The sequence below is a fragment of the Pyrgilauda ruficollis genome, unplaced genomic scaffold (assembly GCF_017590135.1).
Source record: "Pyrgilauda ruficollis isolate IOZ18807 unplaced genomic scaffold, ASM1759013v1 scaffold15, whole genome shotgun sequence".
NCBI classification, from domain to species: domain Eukaryota; kingdom Metazoa; phylum Chordata; class Aves; order Passeriformes; family Passeridae; genus Pyrgilauda; species Pyrgilauda ruficollis.
The window spans coordinates 11,532,786-11,551,175 of NW_024513654.1; the positions used below are offsets into that span (position 1 = coordinate 11,532,786).

At 42.3% G+C, this 18,390-nt stretch overlaps 1 protein-coding gene across 1 annotated transcript in view; it reads left to right on the plus strand.

Moving 5' to 3' along the window:
* Positions 1-769: 769 nt before the first annotated feature.
* Positions 770-18,390, plus strand: part of COL17A1 (collagen type XVII alpha 1 chain) — a 33,810-nt gene continuing 16,189 nt past the window's right edge. The window contains exons 1-26 of the mRNA XM_041461444.1: positions 770-824; positions 1,514-1,558; positions 2,384-2,482; positions 4,408-4,545; positions 4,916-4,963; positions 5,864-5,899; positions 7,475-7,522; positions 7,846-7,989; positions 9,184-9,327; positions 10,041-10,112; positions 10,515-10,586; positions 10,937-11,002; positions 11,946-12,107; positions 12,477-12,566; positions 12,706-12,750; positions 13,336-13,485; positions 13,932-14,147; positions 14,425-14,463; positions 15,391-15,417; positions 15,901-15,927; positions 16,426-16,488; positions 16,665-16,780; positions 17,288-17,336; positions 17,729-17,764; positions 17,907-17,960; positions 18,348-18,383. Coding sequence (XP_041317378.1) covers positions 770-824; positions 1,514-1,558; positions 2,384-2,482; positions 4,408-4,545; positions 4,916-4,963; positions 5,864-5,899; positions 7,475-7,522; positions 7,846-7,989; positions 9,184-9,327; positions 10,041-10,112; positions 10,515-10,586; positions 10,937-11,002; positions 11,946-12,107; positions 12,477-12,566; positions 12,706-12,750; positions 13,336-13,485; positions 13,932-14,147; positions 14,425-14,463; positions 15,391-15,417; positions 15,901-15,927; positions 16,426-16,488; positions 16,665-16,780; positions 17,288-17,336; positions 17,729-17,764; positions 17,907-17,960; positions 18,348-18,383 — 2,077 coding nt within the window. The remainder of the gene's footprint in view (positions 825-1,513; positions 1,559-2,383; positions 2,483-4,407; positions 4,546-4,915; positions 4,964-5,863; positions 5,900-7,474; positions 7,523-7,845; positions 7,990-9,183; positions 9,328-10,040; positions 10,113-10,514; positions 10,587-10,936; positions 11,003-11,945; positions 12,108-12,476; positions 12,567-12,705; positions 12,751-13,335; positions 13,486-13,931; positions 14,148-14,424; positions 14,464-15,390; positions 15,418-15,900; positions 15,928-16,425; positions 16,489-16,664; positions 16,781-17,287; positions 17,337-17,728; positions 17,765-17,906; positions 17,961-18,347; positions 18,384-18,390) is intronic.

Below are 18,390 nucleotides of genomic sequence, written 5' to 3' on the forward strand. Positions count from 1 at the left end.
CATCAATTCCAACACTGTGTAGACTGACCTGAGCTGGCATTAAAGTAGATAAGATTCCAAAGCCACAGACAGGGTCTCCAAACTGTTGCTGCACTACCTGTAAAACAAGATAAAGCACTTCCTACCTTAAGTTCCTTGCTGCCAAAAATAGCTGGTTCAGAGGTATTTCTGGTGTTTTTTCTGCTTTGCTAAAGTCAGTGCTGTGGCTTTAGCATCAGTGTACCCTGAGAATGCACTATTGCTGTTAGCAGAACAGCAGTATATGTACTGAGGTTTTTCTGACAGTACTGACAGGGTGCAGGTAGCTTACTCCTGCAGCTTTGCCTGCTCAGTTAATCCTGCGCTGTTGAGTCTTGCCCAGAACAGATGTGTGGGAGTAGTGTTTTGATCCACTGGCTTTCATTAAACCTTTATAGGGGCACAGCTGGAGACCATAATATAGTGTAGTCTGGATATAGATCCAGGTCTAAACTCCATCACTGAGTGGATTTGCTTTAACTGCCTCTATCTCACCTGTTGGCTTTACAGCCCCTCTGGGTGTTTCAGCTCTGCTGCCTTGTGCAGCATCCAGTGTTGTAGGTGGCAGCCCATCTGTAGTGATCACATGGTTCTGGAAGGGCTCTGTAAACTCCCAGGCACATCATCCAGGCAGTCTAGTCTCCATCCAAAGTGAGCAAAATGGTGGCATTTGTGGGGAGCTGTTGTCATTTCTTACTCTTCACTGAGCTCTGAGTGCAGTCCCTCTGTTTTCCTTGCAGGTGGCAATGGTATGGATTCTGTAACAAAGAAAACGAGGCAAGATGGATCAGAAGTTACTGAAAGACGTAAGGAGGAGATTTTTAATTTTTATATTACACCCAAAAATCCCAGAAGTGAATGGCCATTTCTGTAAGGAATTAAATGCTAACCAGAGATCCAGAACTAAATTCTGCTCCTGGCTCTGGTCTCTGTGTTGAAGTCAGAATAAGAAATAGAATGGGCCAAGATCAGTTATTTAGAGATGTGTATCATGACCTGGTTGTTTAACCAGATTATTGCCCTCTGGTAGCATTTCTAACCAGTAGTGCAGGCATTGGGATGCTGCTCCTACTTCTGGTATCAATACCCTGGATGGCCTAGAAATTGTCTGGTGGCTTTGTGTAAAATTGGTTAATTTTCTACTGACCTTATGAGAATTAACTAGTAGAAAGCTACTAAGGGGTCTAGCCATGGGCTTTGCTGTTACAGCAATGGCTGTGGTTCAGAAGTGCCCAGAAATTTTGCAGGAATCTTGTACAGGAAAATAAAATCTTTCATGGAAGTAATGTTCTTACTCAGAGCTAGAAAGACCAGCAAAGAAACACAGCATTGTGTGATAATGAGCCTACAGCTACAGTGTTGTCTTAAGGGACTTTTATTTAAATGAGTCAATCTTCTTTGAACAAGTCATGCTTTTGCATGGAGAATAGGTAGAACATTGATCCAGTTTGGTTATATTAACATGCCATTAATTCTGCACCCTTTCTTCCCTCAGTTATTACAGAGACTGTAACCACAAGACTCACATCCTTGCCACCCAGTAAGTAATTCTCAGTCATTGAATTGCTTCTGCTTGGTGTTCTGTGCCTCTCCATGCTATTATTTGTCTGCATTCTTTCCATTATTTCCACAAATCCCTGGGTGCAGCAGATCTCAGTGAATAAAGATCTGCACCCGAAGGAAAGCAATTTTCAGAAATGCCTTTCTCCCAAAACCCTTGTTACTGGAGAGGAGTAGTGTTTGAGGACCTGTCTGGGTATTGTCAGAAGCAAAGCCACATACTCTACTAAGGCTAGAAGACCAGACTCTGCAAAGATTTAAGTCCAGATATAGGGTCTCCAGTGGTGAATGTTGGGAACAACGACCAAAAGTGATGAGTCTGCAGTTCCACTGCTGGGGCTGCAGTGTATTATTTCCCTATCATCTTACCAAACTGACAACAGTGAGTAAATCTTTTCAGTAATATCAGAGGTCACAGCACATTTCCACCTCTGCAGAGAAGTACAAGCTCCAAACAAGGAAGAATCCTCCACACTATTTATCCCACCATATCCTTGATTAGTTTGCTGCAGCTGAGTTGGCAAGGAATTGCATTATAATCTCATTTATGATAAGGGTTAACAGGAGTATCCTTCAGTCTGTGTATGAAGAAAAACTTGACTACAAACCTGCTGGCTGTGGAGTGTGAATGCTTGTCTGCTCTGCCAAGACACTTCTCTGTACCTCTGATCTCTCACCAGATATGAAACTGTACTTGTAATTGAGTGTGTGGACAACTTTGGGTCCCTCCTGCCTTCTCTTGCTTCCTTGCTCTTCCTATCTCCTGCCTGGAGAGAATGTCTCATTTTGTGCTCATCTCTTTCAGAAGGAGGGAGCAGCAGTGGGCTCAAAACATCATCCCACACTGGAGGAAGTGGAGTGGAAAAGCGGTCGTACACCCATGGAAGCAGCTATGTCACCTCAAGTAAGGAAGGGAAGCATTGCCCAGTAGGAAACAGAGAAAAGGCAGCAGAAATGGGCTGAGGAGAGATTCAAGGCAGGGAAGTAGAGTGAGCCAGGGGTAAGGAAAACATGAAAGTAGAAGTGCCAAATGCATACACAGAGCAAAGATATTCATTCCCTGAAGCTGGGTTTGAGAATGCATGAGTAAATGGCAAAATCCCTTTTTCCACAGGGAAAATTTAATTTCAGGAGGACAACAAAAAGTGTAATTCCTGCTGTTTTGGGAAGGCATTCAGAAGCTGAATTTCCCTTTTCAGTTTTTCCAAATCACAATCTTTCTGACCATTTTTGTTCTAAATACACTTTTGATTATTCTTTTTGTTGATCTTGCTGAGGGTAGAATATTATTAAAGAAACTCCTAGAAAATGTTTTCTTATGTTTGTGTGCCCATGGCTTTAGTACTTTGAACACTTGGCCACATTTTCTGGATGTGCTAAATCAGTGTGTGCTGCCTACTCCATAAAACCAGGATTCTTCTTTAACAGCATTCTTTGCCCAGCTGTTAGATTGTCATAGCAAAGGCTTCTAAAGGCTAAGCTTCCTAGCCAGGTACCTGGCACACTTCTCTGTCCCCAGTGAGACTGACTGTACAGCTCTCCTTCTGGAAAACATTCTCTGTGCTCCAAGGGAGCTGACAAACCAAAGGGAGTGAATGCACTTTGGAAGCTCAAGGGGAAGAGTTAGCTGTACCAAAGAGATCTGACAGGCACCTGCATGCCAGCTAAAGGCCAGAGTGTGGAATCACTTTGCCTCAGGGCACATGTGCAGTAACTCCAGTGCAGATGTTGGTCTAATTGTCTGGACTGGCACCAGTGTGAGAACTGAACGCAGTCTTGCAAACTCACAGGACCATGCAGGGTTACCATCTTCCGTTTTTCAGTATGTGGAAAAAGAGAAAAGAACGTGAACTTCAGAGATACTGAGTTCTTGAGGTTTCACAGAGCATTCTGTAGTCTCTTCTTTCCCATTTTCTTGCAGAATGCCTCTAACAGAGGCCTACTTGGCACAGTAGTTCTTTCTGCTGAATTAAATGGAAAAGTTACAGAACAAAACAGGTCCTTTTAGAGGGGAAGTTGGCATGAAAACACTGTTGAGATCAAAAGGACACACTTTTTAGGTATGGGTAAACAATATCCGGTTTGATCCTGCTGATCAGCATAGATGGGTAGCAGCTTATCACAGAGCTCCCTTTGTGCTGCACCCTGATCATACTCCAGCATTAGATTTCATGCAAGAGTATGAACGCACTAATTATGGCTGCTCTCAGTTCCTTCTCCACAGCACTGATGTGAATTTGGAGAGAAATTGTTTCTTCTGTCTACATATAACAGGTACTAATAATGTCCAGGCTGTCTTGGGCCTGACAAACACCTCAATCACTTCTCCAGAAAAGGGACTAAGTGGGAGTCTGCATAGCTGCTTTATGGGAAAGTGGACTCATCTCTGCTTTCCATTATCTCATAAACTGCATCTTTCTGCACTTTGAGTTTGGTTTAACAGTCTCCCAGTTTTTGTAGCCTATGTCATGTAACACTTGAGTTTACAAGTGAATCTATATCCTAACCAAAACTCAGCATCATCCAGAGCTAGGTTTTTTCCTGCTCAGGGGAGATGGTTCACTATTGCCCTAGGCCAGAACCTTGTTTCATACATATCGTTGACAAATTTGTTTTGAAACCACAGTGATAACCAATACTCCTTTCTGCCTTGAATGCTGAGGACAGCCAGAGTTAGATCCTGATATTGTTCTTGTCCATCTCTAGTTGTGAAACACCAGTGCAAATTTGTCCAGATCAGCAGATAGTAACATAAAGCACCCTGGGCATCCAGAGTGTACTGCCGGGATTTCTCTTCCATTTGCTGAGGGTGTTTTATTTTGGCCATAGGTGGAAGTGGTAGATTGAATTCAACATCGTCATCCTCCAGCTACAGACAAGCCCAGTCTCCCAGCTCTACTCTCACCAAATCACCTGGCTCAACATTTGAAAGAAAAACCTATGTCAACCGCCATGCAACATATGAAGGTATCACAGAACATGCCATAGAAGGGAGGCAATGTGCAGTGGAGGCAATGTGCAGTGCACTCTGAGGTCACATTAGTGCAGAAATGTCCCCAGTCCCATTGTGGTTTTCCTAGGAAATAAACCATCAGGGACACAATTTAATGATTAACTCCTATTTATCCTAAGAGCAATGCTAATTCCTAAAAGGAGTTGTGGCTTATACTTGTTGAAAGACATTAGCAGCTCTTTCATGTGAAACCTGAATAGCTCTTTTTTTTAAATGGAAATGTTTTCTCCCCACTGAGATTAAACAGTTGCCAGGAAGAAATGTTTTGAAAGCTTTTAATGCTCTCGTGCAAAGTATTAATGAACGTTTTTCTGTTCTTTGCAGGGAGCTCCAGTGCCAACTCTTCTCCTGAGTTTCCCAGAAAAGATTTTGGTATGTCCTTTTTAGAGCTGCTCCTCTGAACGTTATGGCAAGGTCTTGTGAGTTGGTGACCATAAGGGCTTTTTGCACATTGTTGTGTCCTGCTCTACCTATGCTACCTCTGTATTGGGCCATCATGAAGCTCCTTCAGAGGAGGGATTTACATTAACAGCTGAAAGTCAGGTCTCTAGCTGATCATATTCAGAGGGTGGATACTGTGTATCTGCTACTCTCAGCTGCTTTTGTGATGCTCCCTGTATGATATAGGACACTGAGAGGAGAAAAAAGACATGGGATACTTCATAGCATTCCCTTCACCCTTCCAGAATAGCTTGGAGAACAGCTGCAAGCAAGAAAGTCCAGACTCTTAGGATTTTGAGTCATTGCTGGATATACTTTCCAGTACCTCATTTCTAGACTTCAAATATATATGGAAAAATGAAGTGGCTATCAAAAACTAACTAAACATTGTTAGCAGGTATTGTCTTGCCCTGTCCAAACTCTGAGCTGCTGGTTTTACTTAGTGAAGATAGTGAAACAATATGATTGGGTCACCTTTTGGCTCACAGAGGAGGCAGGGTTTCACAATATCCATCATTGGTCAGTGGGGCCAACAGGTCTCTTAACTTCCTTTTGGCCATTTGAAATGGAACAGCACCATCTCCAAATAACATTTCTCTGTATAAAAAGAAACAGCATCTGGTCCAGAAAGGCTAAAGGTGCTGCTGATTCTTTACCTTATGGTCTAAAGGGGCCCTGATAAAATCTCTTAGTGGTTCCACTCTCCCAGCTGTGCTCCAAGAAAAGTTACTGTCTGAATATAAGCACCCTGAGTAAGATCAGTGTGCTGACTTTCAGAGGTGTCACAGACAGTAAAGACTAATGCAGCTTTTCCCTTATTGCTGTTCACAGCATCTGCCTCTACGAGAGGGAGAAGCCAAAGCCGAGGTGAGTGACACTGTTCTTTGAGAAACCTCCTTGTATTCAGTTCAGCATAATTCAGGTGTGCTAAATAGGCCTATTCTTTAGCTGGAATCCACCAGTTTAAGTGTAGAGCAGTCAGATGAGGTACGTGGATCTGCAACACTTCAGATGTGAACCATGAATCTGTAAGCAGTTGTTTAAACAGTTTGGTGTAAAAATTGACCTTGGTGAACGTCATGGTAGTTCAGACTGTGTCAGGAAGTAAGACATTCTTGGAAACCTGGATGTCTGAGAACATAGTCTTCCATCTTGTTTGTTCACTACAATAGCCTTAGTCCATCCATGCTCTGGGACCAGCCTCTGACTTATTTACAGTAATTGCATTCATGCTTCTCCTACTGTGATCTGTCTTGCAAACCATGAAGCCATACCCTGAAATAACCTCATGCTGATAGTAAAGAGATGGTGAGGAAATTGCAGACTTACTGTGGTCTGCAGCCAGCTCACTATAAAGCTCTGCATTGTTTAAATCATTGAGCGCTTCTAATAATTTATTAACAGTGTTGGGGAAAGAAGGATTATTTTGGTCTCCAAGGATGTAGTATCTGTTTCCAGTTGCTTGAAGAGGAAACTATAATGTCACTTTATTCAAGTTAATTTTAGCAGTGAGTATAAATCACAGCATGGTCTTGCACAGTCCTCCTGGAGAGTGTCACATCCCCAATTATTCTGCCTCAGATCGTCACAGTCTCCTCTAGCACACTACATACCTGAGCTCCCAGCAGAACTAGGCCATGCATAATAAAGTAGACACCAGAGAATCAAGTCCAGCTTCTCATATTACTTCAGAAAATAATTCCAATCCATCATATTCTCCACATGAATGCCAAGATAATATTTCTTTTCTAGTGCATGCACTGTCAGATTTCATCATGAGGAGCATGTATCACATGTTCTGGCTGGCCACTTTGCTTGTGGGAGGCAAGTTTAATGGCTTACCCCAGCCAAATCACATTACTTTGTAGTTTCTTGTGCTGGGCAGTAAAGGTCCAGTAAAGTAAGGTAATAGCATTGAGTACCTGGTGAGAATGTTGGCTGAAAACTGGACTGGTTACATTCAGTGAGCCAAAAGATAAGTCAGTAACTAGCAAGAGACTGAATCATACAGGCCACTGTAGAGATATCAGTTGTACCCTAGAAGTAGTAGGGAATTTGTGTATTTAGTAAACTTCTTTTGGCTCTCTAATTTTTTTGATCAGAAGGAGAATAAAAATAATATTTGTGATGAGTGAGGACTGCATAATTAGACCTTCTGTACAGTAGCAGCATTATTGACTTCAGCAGAGGCCATCAATGAATGAAATATAATTCCCTGGAATTTAAAGTAACAAAATGTGACCCCAAAACAAAAAGTCACCCAAGCCCACTTGCTACCAACTCACATGGGCTATGAGTACTGCTCCAATTAAGCAGTCAGACAGTAAGGTGGAACATGGACAGCAAGAAGGAGGGAATTCACTTCAGCATAAAATTTCATTCCCAGCCCAGGGCACAAATGAATCTCTCTCCATATTCATGATCTGCTTTTTATCTTCCCAGAGAGTGAAATACGAGTCCGACTGCAGAGCGCATCTCCCTCTGGCAGATGTAAGTTATTCCAGGGGTATCAGGGATAAGGTAGAGGGTGTTGCTGCTAGGGTTATGTCTTTTCCTGTTAAGAACATTAATTTGAGTCCCTTTTCTGGACAAGGAAGCATGCTGTGGGTTACGTGGGGCTCTTGTAAATATGTAAAATGGTACTTAGTCCCAGAAACATCCTCTGGAGCTTTGTCATTAAGTGGCACCCCCAGAAAGTAATAACTTCATAGACATGCAGATAAATTCCACGGAATTATTTAGATCCAGAGCAAGATTACAGATCAATAAACACTGGCTTTTGGGTGACTCTGGACACTTGCTTTTCCTGCTAGGGACGGAGTTGGATGATGTGAAACGTTTGCTGAAAGGAAGTCGATCTGCCAGCTGCAGCCCTACTCGGTCATCATCCGGTACACTCCCGATACCGAAAAAGGCTGTGGTGGAGACAAAGATGGTCACTGAGAGCTCTCAGTCAGGTACTTGGCATTAGCAACGTTGCAGTCATTCCAAACAGCATTTGCCATAAAAACTACTCCATTGTTAAGAACATCCAGATAAGAATAGATGCTCTTCCTGTACAGAAAAAGGGTCAGAATGCTGAAAGACTGTCCAGGTGTTGCTGTAACAAGAGCCATCTTGGGTATCTTTCTAGTGACTAGTCTAATTTCCAAATAAATGAGTCCATTCTTTCTGCCACCAGTTTCAATTCAGAGTTATTTCTAGCACAGATAAGAGCTCTAAGCAAATGTGTCTGATTTGATCTCTTATCTCCAAGTGAGACAGAAAGATAGAACTTCAGTGTGTGATTTATTAGCCATTTCATTTCATAATAACTCATCAGGAACTGTATGAAAAGACAAGGGGGAATGGCTTCAAACTGAAAGAAGGCAGGCTTTGATCAGATGTTAGGAAGAAATTCTTTACTTTGAGAGTGGTGAGGCACTGGCACAGGTTGCCCAGAGAAGTTGTGGATGGCCCATCCCTGGAAGTGTTCAAGGCCAGGTTGGATGAGACTTTCGGCAACTTGGTCTAGTGCAAGGTGTCCCTACCTATAGCAGGAGGTTGGAACTAGATGATCTTTGAGGTCCCCTTAATCCCAAACCATTCTGTGATTCTATGATTCTGTGATTCTATAACTGAAGTGGTACTTAAAATACTACAACCTTTTTTAGTTATTTATATACTTCACAACAGGGCTTGAGGAAGTGGTATTGAAATTGACTCCATTGTCTTCCATCAATATCTGAAAACAATATCTTTTATCGTACTCAGAGCTCCAATCCTGTCTAAAACAGAATTTTAGTCCAGTACACTAGTTAACCAATCAGAGACATATGAGGGAAGCAAAAGCCATACATTCCATGGCCCAGGGTGATTTATTAGTAGAATGGCAGACTGGGGTGGTTTATTCTGGTACCATAACATCTATGAGCAATGAAATCTCTTCAAGGTGTTTTGTGAATGATCATGCTATCAGGTCAATCTATATTCCATTGGTTAAAATTTGTGGGGACATTTGAGGTCAGTTATGCCATGCTAACCTGGAGTCATTGGATTGACTCTACATGAGTAATTGATATGTAAATTGTTTGTCCTATAAACCTGCAGTGTATGCTAAGCCACAAGCCTGGCCTCATTGGAAACCACTTCTGTCTGCTTGGTTTTTGCAGTGTCAGGGACATATGACACAACCATACTGAATACTGCTCTCCCTTCATATATGTGGTCCTCCACTCTGCCCGCTGGGTCTTCCCTTGGTGGATACCATAACAGCTCTTCCTTGATCAATGCCATGTCTCACTCTACAGGATCAGGTATGCTTCCTGGATTGCCCAGGTTTGAAGGATGGAACTATCCTGAAACTGGGTCAAAAGCAGGGTTTTTTTGCACAGCGCAAACTAAAATGATGGAATAATCAAAATGGCAAGGCATATGCTTGAATTTTCTCTGGTTTTCTGTAATTTGATGCTCTCTGCTTCTATACTGAATGTATCTCAAAATCCTTCCTTGTGAGGATTTATTGTCCTGACTCTCTGTCATTAAATTCTGATGACATCTTTATCAAAGAGGTCAAGCTCACATTCCCTATAAAAACTGGTTTAGACTCAAACTAATATTGGATTATTCTTGCCCATTATAGGAATGGCTCATATACTAAAAATATTATATAAGTAAGTTTTGTGTGTTCTTGCACCTGGTGAGGCCCATTTCTAAATGCCAGGGATTCTGTATTCCCCAGTTGCAGAGAAAAAAACATGATAAGCTTTATGATGGAATACTATTTAAAGCTTTACTTTCTCTCACTGTTGTATGATCTTGTCTTTTATGAGGTAGGATTTTTTTTGCCTTTGTCAGTTCAGTAAAAGGGTGGTTTATTGTCAAGGTTTTTCTTCTGTGCAATTATTGTGCATTATCATTAGTTGCATTTACAAGTTGACTCTTAATTTCTGGGACTGTGCCATTGACCTTTGAGTGCTAGATTTATGATTTGAGAGGAGTAATAACATTTCACTTCCTCTTTCTGCAGTTTTTGGTGTTCCAAATAACCTGGCTCCCAGTAATCATACTCTGAATGCAGGCCTGAGTTCTTCCTCTACAGGTCAGATTTTTCTTCCCTTCACACTTTCGCAGCACTGCATTTCTGGCAGACAACTACAGTGAAATAATACCAATATACTAGTTTCTCTCCTATTCCTCATCTGAGTGTCAGCAGCTCTTTGCCCCACCTGCAGATATGTCCATGCAGCCATGAGACCTCACAATGTAACTCGAGATAATGTTTTAAAATGGTCACCATTATTTTCCTTGCCAACAATAACAATACAGCAAGGTGAACTAAGTTACAAAACATTTTGTAAGGCCTGTGGTGCCTCTAGAAAGTGGTGAAATTTGTTGGGAGAGGTCATTATTTTTGTGTCACTGGTTTTGTTTGGGTTTTAGCCAGAATGCCACCTGCACTGCAGGACTCATATAACCCTCATTGCAATGCTTTTCTTTGCAGTATTTGGAGTTCAAAACAACCTGTCTCCAAGCTCTTCCTCTGCAACCCAGAATGCTACAGCAGCCTCCGCAGGTCAGCAACAAAGTAAGCCTAGATAAAGTGTGAGGGTCACCAATATGTGCTTCCTTCTCCCACCTTTTCTGTAGTGATTAGAAGGTTCATCTTGACAGAGGCCCCCTCATCACCTTCATCTTGTGTGGCACAGTGTGGTATGAAGAGATATTGAAGAACATTTCCTCTGCTGTGCATGTGCAGGAACAGTTCCCAGTGCTGATGCACTAGAAGTTTGCTTGCTGGGGAGACCCTTGGTTGTTTGAGTTGTCCTAGGAACACTGAATGAGAAAATATTTTTGAAATGTTTTGGTGTGTGTAGATCCCTTGTTATCCTTCATCTCTGTCATTGTTGAATTTCTTCTTTGCAGCGTATGGGATGAAGAACACTTCTCAGAGCAACACCATGGCAAGTACTGGTGTGTCAGCCTCAGCAGGTGAGTGTGTCATTCACAGGTGTTTAGGCATGGCCTCCTACAAGCATATAATAAAAATGAGTTAGAGACTCAGCACAGCTGAGTGACACTCAGGTGCATAACTTGTCACTAGCCAAGTCTCCTACTGGTACCTTTCTGAAAAGAAAGAGTCAGAATCTAAGAATGAGCAAATGAACTGGTCTGATTCAGTTCTCTGCAATAATTTGGATTGTTTAATTCTGAGCTATTTCTGCTCAGCAGGCAGGAAGCTGCATAGAAGAGCATGCATGTGAAATTGTACTTTATTTGAAGCCAAAACATTTTCAGTGTTGCTCTTAAAAATAATTTTTCAGTTGTACCAGCTTCAACCACTCAAAAATTAAGGAATTGACTTATACATGATCAGAATATGTTTTTTTAATGGGAGAAGCCCTTTATTCTTGTACAGTCAGGATTCGTCCTTTCCAGCTCTTTTCTGCAACTCTAAGAGTTATAAATTACAGGTTTTTTTGCTCTGTATATAAAGAAAGCCAAGTTTGCCTTGTAATACAAGGACTCCCAAAGACAAGGCTTAAAAATAGAAGCAAAGACCACAGACGTTATGATAACATTTCTAATAAAGGTTTACTCCAGGTTCTGCTAGAGTAATGGAATAATACCATTTTTAGGAGCAAAGAGCTCATTGAGCAAATCACTTCTACATATGATTGAATTCCAGATGTTCTCCATTTCTGGCAGCGCGGCCTCCTCTGCTAGTGAAATGCACATCTCCAAAGAATCCTAATGGCATGCACAGCCCTCCTGTTACCTTTAGTGACCAGTACCTTACAGGGCTCTTTTTGTAGTGGCAGCCCCAATCACAATGTGACCACCTGTTTTTATGAGCAAAAGTGATGTGGCTTGTAGTTGTGGGCTCAATGGCCCACACTCATCTCCTCTTTGCCATCTTTTACAAATATTGCAGGAGGAACTGTTTTGAGCTCCCAGGGAGACGATGTTCTGCGCAAAGACTGCAAGTTCCTGCTGCTGGAGAAGGAGAAGGCACCTGCAAAGGAGATGGAGCTCTTGGTCATGACAAAGGACACTGGCAAAGTTTTTAGTGCTTCTAACACTGGGCTTAGTGGAGGTAACACCTCTCTTTCAGGACATGTGGTTATTCTGAGGGCAGAGAAATGGAGATTGATCATAAGGGAAGTTCAATGTTTAAGGCACTACACCTAACTTGTACATGATACAAGAACCTCTGACAGGCAGGCAGCTTTTAACTATGCCAGCTGAAACCTGGGTCTGGCTTTTGCATTTGAAGCTCCAGAGTGTGCCTCAGGATATTTCACAAAGCTCAGGAGCTTTAAGAGAAAAAAAAAAAATGAGATCTGATTTAGACAGGCCGAGCTATTGTGTTTTCCCAAGAAAAATACACCTTTATCAATGAAAGAAGATTGGCCTGGTTTAACTTCTGGTGTAATGTTTCTAATTATATTCGGTTCCTGTTCAGGATCTTTTGTAGAAGACACCTTGAAGAAAGAGAAGCAGGGATTTTCCTCCTCTTATACTACAGATACTGGCCTAAAATCAGATGCAAATGGTAAGAATTTGTTCTTGTGGAAATGCAACACAACTTTCTCCTTCTGCCTCCATTACTACCTTTCCCTTTCAAGCCCACACTCTAAATTTTGTCATGCACAGAGAGACTGGTAAAACTTCTTTTACTGTTGTTAAAACAGGAGGGCTGAAATCCATGCCAAAACGGGACAAAGAAACTTATGCAGGTAAGTGATGCCATTCAGACTTTCATTGCAAGAAGCACCAAAGCACAATACACAAAAAAACAATTGTTCTTGAGGGACATGAGGGGTCTCTGAGCAATGAATCAGAGGGAGGGAATGTTCAGGAGGCTGCCAGAGAAATTGGTACCAGTGATTTGATTGTAGATAAGTGGACAGTTGGGTTATTTTTGCATGACTAGAGAAAATCAGATAGCTGACAGTCCAGCTGCATCCTGCTACTGGGACAGATTTATGAGGAAGAGAGGGCTCAGACAGACCATGCTGGCTATTGCTGTCATTTATGGCTCAGATCTGTACAAAATATTTACCCCTATGTGATCGTGTTTTCCAGCTGTTACTTTAAAATGCACTGAGTGTTTTTGTCCCGTTTGAATTCCCTTTGGAAATAATGTTCCCATCTTCCACAGAGACTAGAATTACACTCACCATGTGCACAGAGTGGGATAGATTTTTTCCATAGCCCTTTGTGTAATGGATCAGGCCTTGATATCCTTATTGTAAGAGATTCTTAACTCTGAAGTCAGGGAACTCTTCATTAACCGGGAGATTCTCCCTTCCCTCTTCCAGAAATACGAAGTGGTGATGCAGGAGGTGCAATTGGATCAGCACCATCCTGGTGTCCCTGTGGTTCCTGCTGTAGCTGGTGGAAATGGCTCCTGGGTTTGCTTCTAGCCTGGTTGTTTCTCCTTGGATTGCTTTTTGGACTCATTGCTCTGGGTAAGAAATAACTGAGGGAAAAACTGTTGAATGGTATAGAATGACAAAGGGTTTAAGCTGGGAACAAGTCCAAGCACCAGAGATACCAAGCCACAGAAGTGATGGTGACTTGCCACTGAGGTATTAGAAATGGACAGAAAGAACAGATAAGGAATACAGTCTTTGTTGGGGAGTTATATAGTCTTGGGGTCAGTAGGATAGGAAAGCTCCTGAGATCTGAGGTCTACTGCTCCAAGACTGACAGATTCCAAAGCTGTTATTTAAATTCCAGATAGCCCTTCTGGGAAAAAAAAAAAAAAAAAAAAAAAAAAAAAAGATAGAATTCTGCAAAACTCAATGGCCATAGCTATATACCACAGTGTTGCCATGTTCCTGTGATAGCAAGAGATATTTCAGGCATGCATATCTGGCAGCATGTTCCCTAGCATTTTCCTTTAACCTTCCAGCTGAAGAAGTGAGAAAGCTGAAATCTCGTGTGGAAGACCTGGAAAAAATCAATGGTGGCCTCCTGGCAATTAACCAAGGGAATTCAAAAATAGAAAAGGATGTTTCAAGAGTAGACTTTCTTCATGGTAACTCACCGTCCTTGACCTTCCCATATGAAAATGAAGAATCAGTCTGGTTGATGGTGAAGAGCAGACTGAATAAGGAAATAGAACGAGGTGAGCAGAGCCAAAAAATGAACCCATACCTTATGCTTATGTTAGCAAGGGAAAGGTAATTTACTTCTGTTTAGCATGTGATGGAAAGAGATGGATAACAGAGCAGCCAGCATTCTCCCATCTTTAGAAATTTCATGTATTTGTGAAAACAAATTTACTGAGGAAACTCAGAAACCATACTGTGCTGGCTGTAGCCTCAAATCCAAATAGATGTATCCTTGTTCTTGAAATGTAGCTGTGTAATGAACTCTAACAGCCCCTTCACTTCCTGTTACAGGCTACTTCCGAGGGGAGAGAGGAGAACGTGGTGAGAAAGGTACAGCCATATAGTCCTTCTCTTCCCCTGTCCAATTCCTTGGCTCTGGCAATGCACAATTTTGTGGAGGTTGTCTTCAAGGGGCAATTAGCAGTGAGAAAGATGAAGATGGTTTATACTTGAACAAAAAGAATCAGAATTGTTTAGGTTGAAAAAGACCTTGAAGATTATGGAGTCCAACCATAAATGTAACACTGTCCGTGTCCATCACTAAACCTCCTCCCTAAGGGCCACATCTATGTGTCTTTTCAGTACCTCCAGGGACAGTGACTTAACCTTCTCCCCTGGGCAGCCTGTTCCAATTCCCCGTAACCCTTTTGGTGAAGAAATTTTTCCTAATATCTAACCTAAACCTCCCTGGTGCAGGTTGAGGCCATTTCTTCTTGTCCTATTGCTTTTTACTTGGGAGAAGTGGCTGACCCCCAGCTCATTATCCTCATTTCAAGCAGTTGTAGAAGCAATAAGGTGCTGCCTGAGCCTTCTCTGTTCCAGGCTAAATGCCCCCAGCTCCCTCAGCCACTCCTCACAAGATTTTGTGTTCCAGACCCTTCACCAGCTCTGTTGCCCTTCTCTGGACTCACTTCAGTACCTCAAGACCTAAGGGGCCAAAACTGGACACAACAGTCAAGGTGCAGCCTCCCCAGTGCTGAGTGCAGGGGGACAGTCACTGTCCTGCTCCTGCCAGTTTGCCATGTAAACTGTAGAGACCCTGATCCCACACAGAACAATACAGGAGGCCCAATCTTGTATTGTGCCAGTGTGAAAGGCCAGATTGTGTCTGATCCTGTACTATTCAATTGTGAAGTGTCCTGTTTAGCCATAACTCCTTTGTATTTTATTAAAAGTGGGAAAGCAACTAGAAGACAAAATGAATGAGTAATCATAGGATGTCTCTTGATTCAACTTTTTTTTTCCCACTTTTCTCAGGTGACATGGGAATACAAGGTCCCAAAGGTGAGTCTGGAGTTACCTGCTTTCTCAGGTAGATTGGCAGCCTGTTGTAGGGCCTGGGTAGCAAATGGGTTTTTGTTACTCCAGAATTTGGAGAAGCTGATGCTAGTTATCTGTTAGTTCAGATATTTTTGTGAAGGTTGGGGTTTTTCTCCTGTTTTCTGGCCAAAGAAAATTTTAGAGTTCATAGTAGAAGAGGTAACAGATCTCACTTTGAATCTAGAAGCTCCTTTTTCCTGGATGAAAGTCATTCCTGAGGCCAGGCTCTACATGGTTTAATCACAGAGTGCTTCAGTGCCCAAAGGGTTTTGCATGATGTGAATGATTCAATTATTTGCATAAATACAAGGGAGACAATTGCTGGAGACACTAGAACTTGTAAATATCCAGGAACATAAACTTCTTTTTATGAGGGTGAGGGTTAGTCAAAGTGACAAAAAGAGAAGATTTATTCCCCACTGACTGTCTTTTTGTTTCTGTCTACAGGTGATCGAGGACTTCCTGGTGTCCCAGGTGGGCTATAGTTCAATCCCTCTTTGAGGGAGGACATTTATTTACATTTCTGTGGGCAAGAACAAATTCTGCACTTTCTTACAAAATTCCTTGAACTTAGCTCAGGGTGGTTCTTTGTAGAGTCAATATTTAGCATAGATTAAGTCACTTGATTAATACCTTGGTGCTGAGCTACAGACACAGAGGTAGCTCAGAGACTTGGTTACAAGCAAAGCCTTGGCCAGACTTCCCCGTAGTTGAACATGCTGAATTTGGGTTTGTGAAGATTCTAGTCTAGCACTGAAAGAGTCCTACAGCTGCATAAATACTTGGTTCAGCTTTCTTGTGCATCTGTGTGTATTGTGTTCTTCTAAAGAGATCAAATACCCACCTTATGAGTAATATATTCTTTACCCCATAGAATTAATCTCTCCAGGCTTGAGGTTCCCCTAAGTTGCATTTTATTCTTTTATGGTACATAGTCAAGAACTCCGAACACTTACTATGTTTTCTTTCCAGGCATTCCTGGTCCAATTGGGCATGCAGGACCAGAAGGACCAAAAGGACAGAAGGGAAGCATGGGTGAGCATCTCTGTCAGTGCTGGGAGTCATTCACAACTGACTGACACATGGCATGGGAATACAGACACCTGGCTGGTGTGATCATTGCCTTCCCCAGTGGAGCCAGCCATGGATCCTTTTGCCCAAGGCCTCCCTCCCACAGACTCCTGGTTTTACAAGGCATTTGTTTCCTGTAGGTGAGCCTGGCATGGAAGGTCCCATGGGACAAAGAGGTAGAGAAGGGCTACCAGGGCCTCGAGGGGAGCCAGGACCACCTGGATTTGGAGAAAAAGGAGACAGAGGTAGGAACCAAGTGTCTTGTTGTTGGATAAGACAGAGAAGGACAAAAGCAAGAGTTTAGTTCTGATTAATAGAACACCTCAGTGATAAAATTTGATTTCACTATTCAAATCCAGATTTCATATCTAGACATTTCCCAGCACAGATTAATATGGCCTAAAGAATTTTTATTTTTTTTTTGCCAGACTTAGAATGGGTAAACAAGGATTGCTTTGGTTTCCCAGATCTTACAGTCAAGTTTGAGTCTGACAGAACCAAAATCACTTCACTATCAAGTTTATCTTCTTGATCTGTTATCCAGATCATCAAAGCTGGGGGATTCATCTTGCTAAAGCCCAGTGAGCTCATATTCTTTCCTTGGACAGTGCATATCTATTTGGGTGTTCTGAACTGATGAGCAGATTATTCATGACACTTGCCAGAGAAAGAATAACAGCAGATGGAATAATGGGAAAATGGGATAATGTCTGTATTCTACCATGTCTATTCACGCTCTTATTTTGCAGGTGCTATTGGTGAGCCGGGTCCTCCAGGGCCACCTGGACCCCCAGGTTCTACTGGCCTAAAAGGTAAATGTGAAGATGGAGAGAGAACACCTAGCAGAGAGTTTAGGAGTAAATGGGCACCCCAGCTATCCCATTTCACTTGTGTTGCTCTGCAGTAACCACAATAGTGGACTAATGGTCTGAAGCACATATCCCAGCATCTCAGCCGAGATGGCTGGCTTGGGTCTCTTTACTTTACTGAAGTGGAAAACATTTCCTCAATGTCACAAGTTCTCTAAATTTGTTGTCCTGGTTTTGAGGATGCCAGTGCATCCTCAATGTGAATTCTTCTCGTGGCTGAGGAAATTCCAATCACTAGACACCTGTTGGGTTCTGGATGCTGTTGGGCAAACTGAAAGCAATTTGATAATTTTCTAATTGTGGTGTTACTAAATGAAAATCCATGTTTCTTACAGGTCTGATGGGTTCTCCAGGCCCACAAGGTCCTCCAGGTGAGTGCTGCATTCCTTTGCTGTGGCATCTAGAGACTGGGGAGAGCAAAAACAGAGTGACAGTTTCTCATAGATTTTCTGCTTCGGTGATGCATTGTGGTGAGCGGGATGAATGAAAACCCCCCATCTCATTTTTCTGCAGGTCCTCCTGGCCTACAAGGATTTAGAGGTGAAGCAGGACTCCCAGGTGCTAAAGGTAACTTTCTCTTCCCCCGGCAATTAAAGCAGCACTAGCTGAAGTGCTTTCCTAGCACTGCTCTGAGCAGCAGATGTGGTCTCACCATGTCACATATTGATTCTATGGGCAAAGAAGAGCATAAGACTGAAGAAAAGGGAGGCAACCCAAAACTTAGCCAGTGATTGCTAGCAAATACTAAGGAGTGCAGGAGATATAGAAATAATAGAGTAGTCTAAGAGAGGAAAAAAAGATGGGTGGATGGAGCTGCATTAAATGAAAAGAATTTCCAGTTTGAGTTTGTCTGGTAACACAGAATCTGTATTTCCCTTATGATTTCCCTTGAATTAAATACCTTTCCCTTATGATTTGTTACTCCTATTATTCAATCATCCATATACCTTTCAGGTGAAAAAGGAGCCAGTGGACCCCCTGGACCCAAAGGTATGTT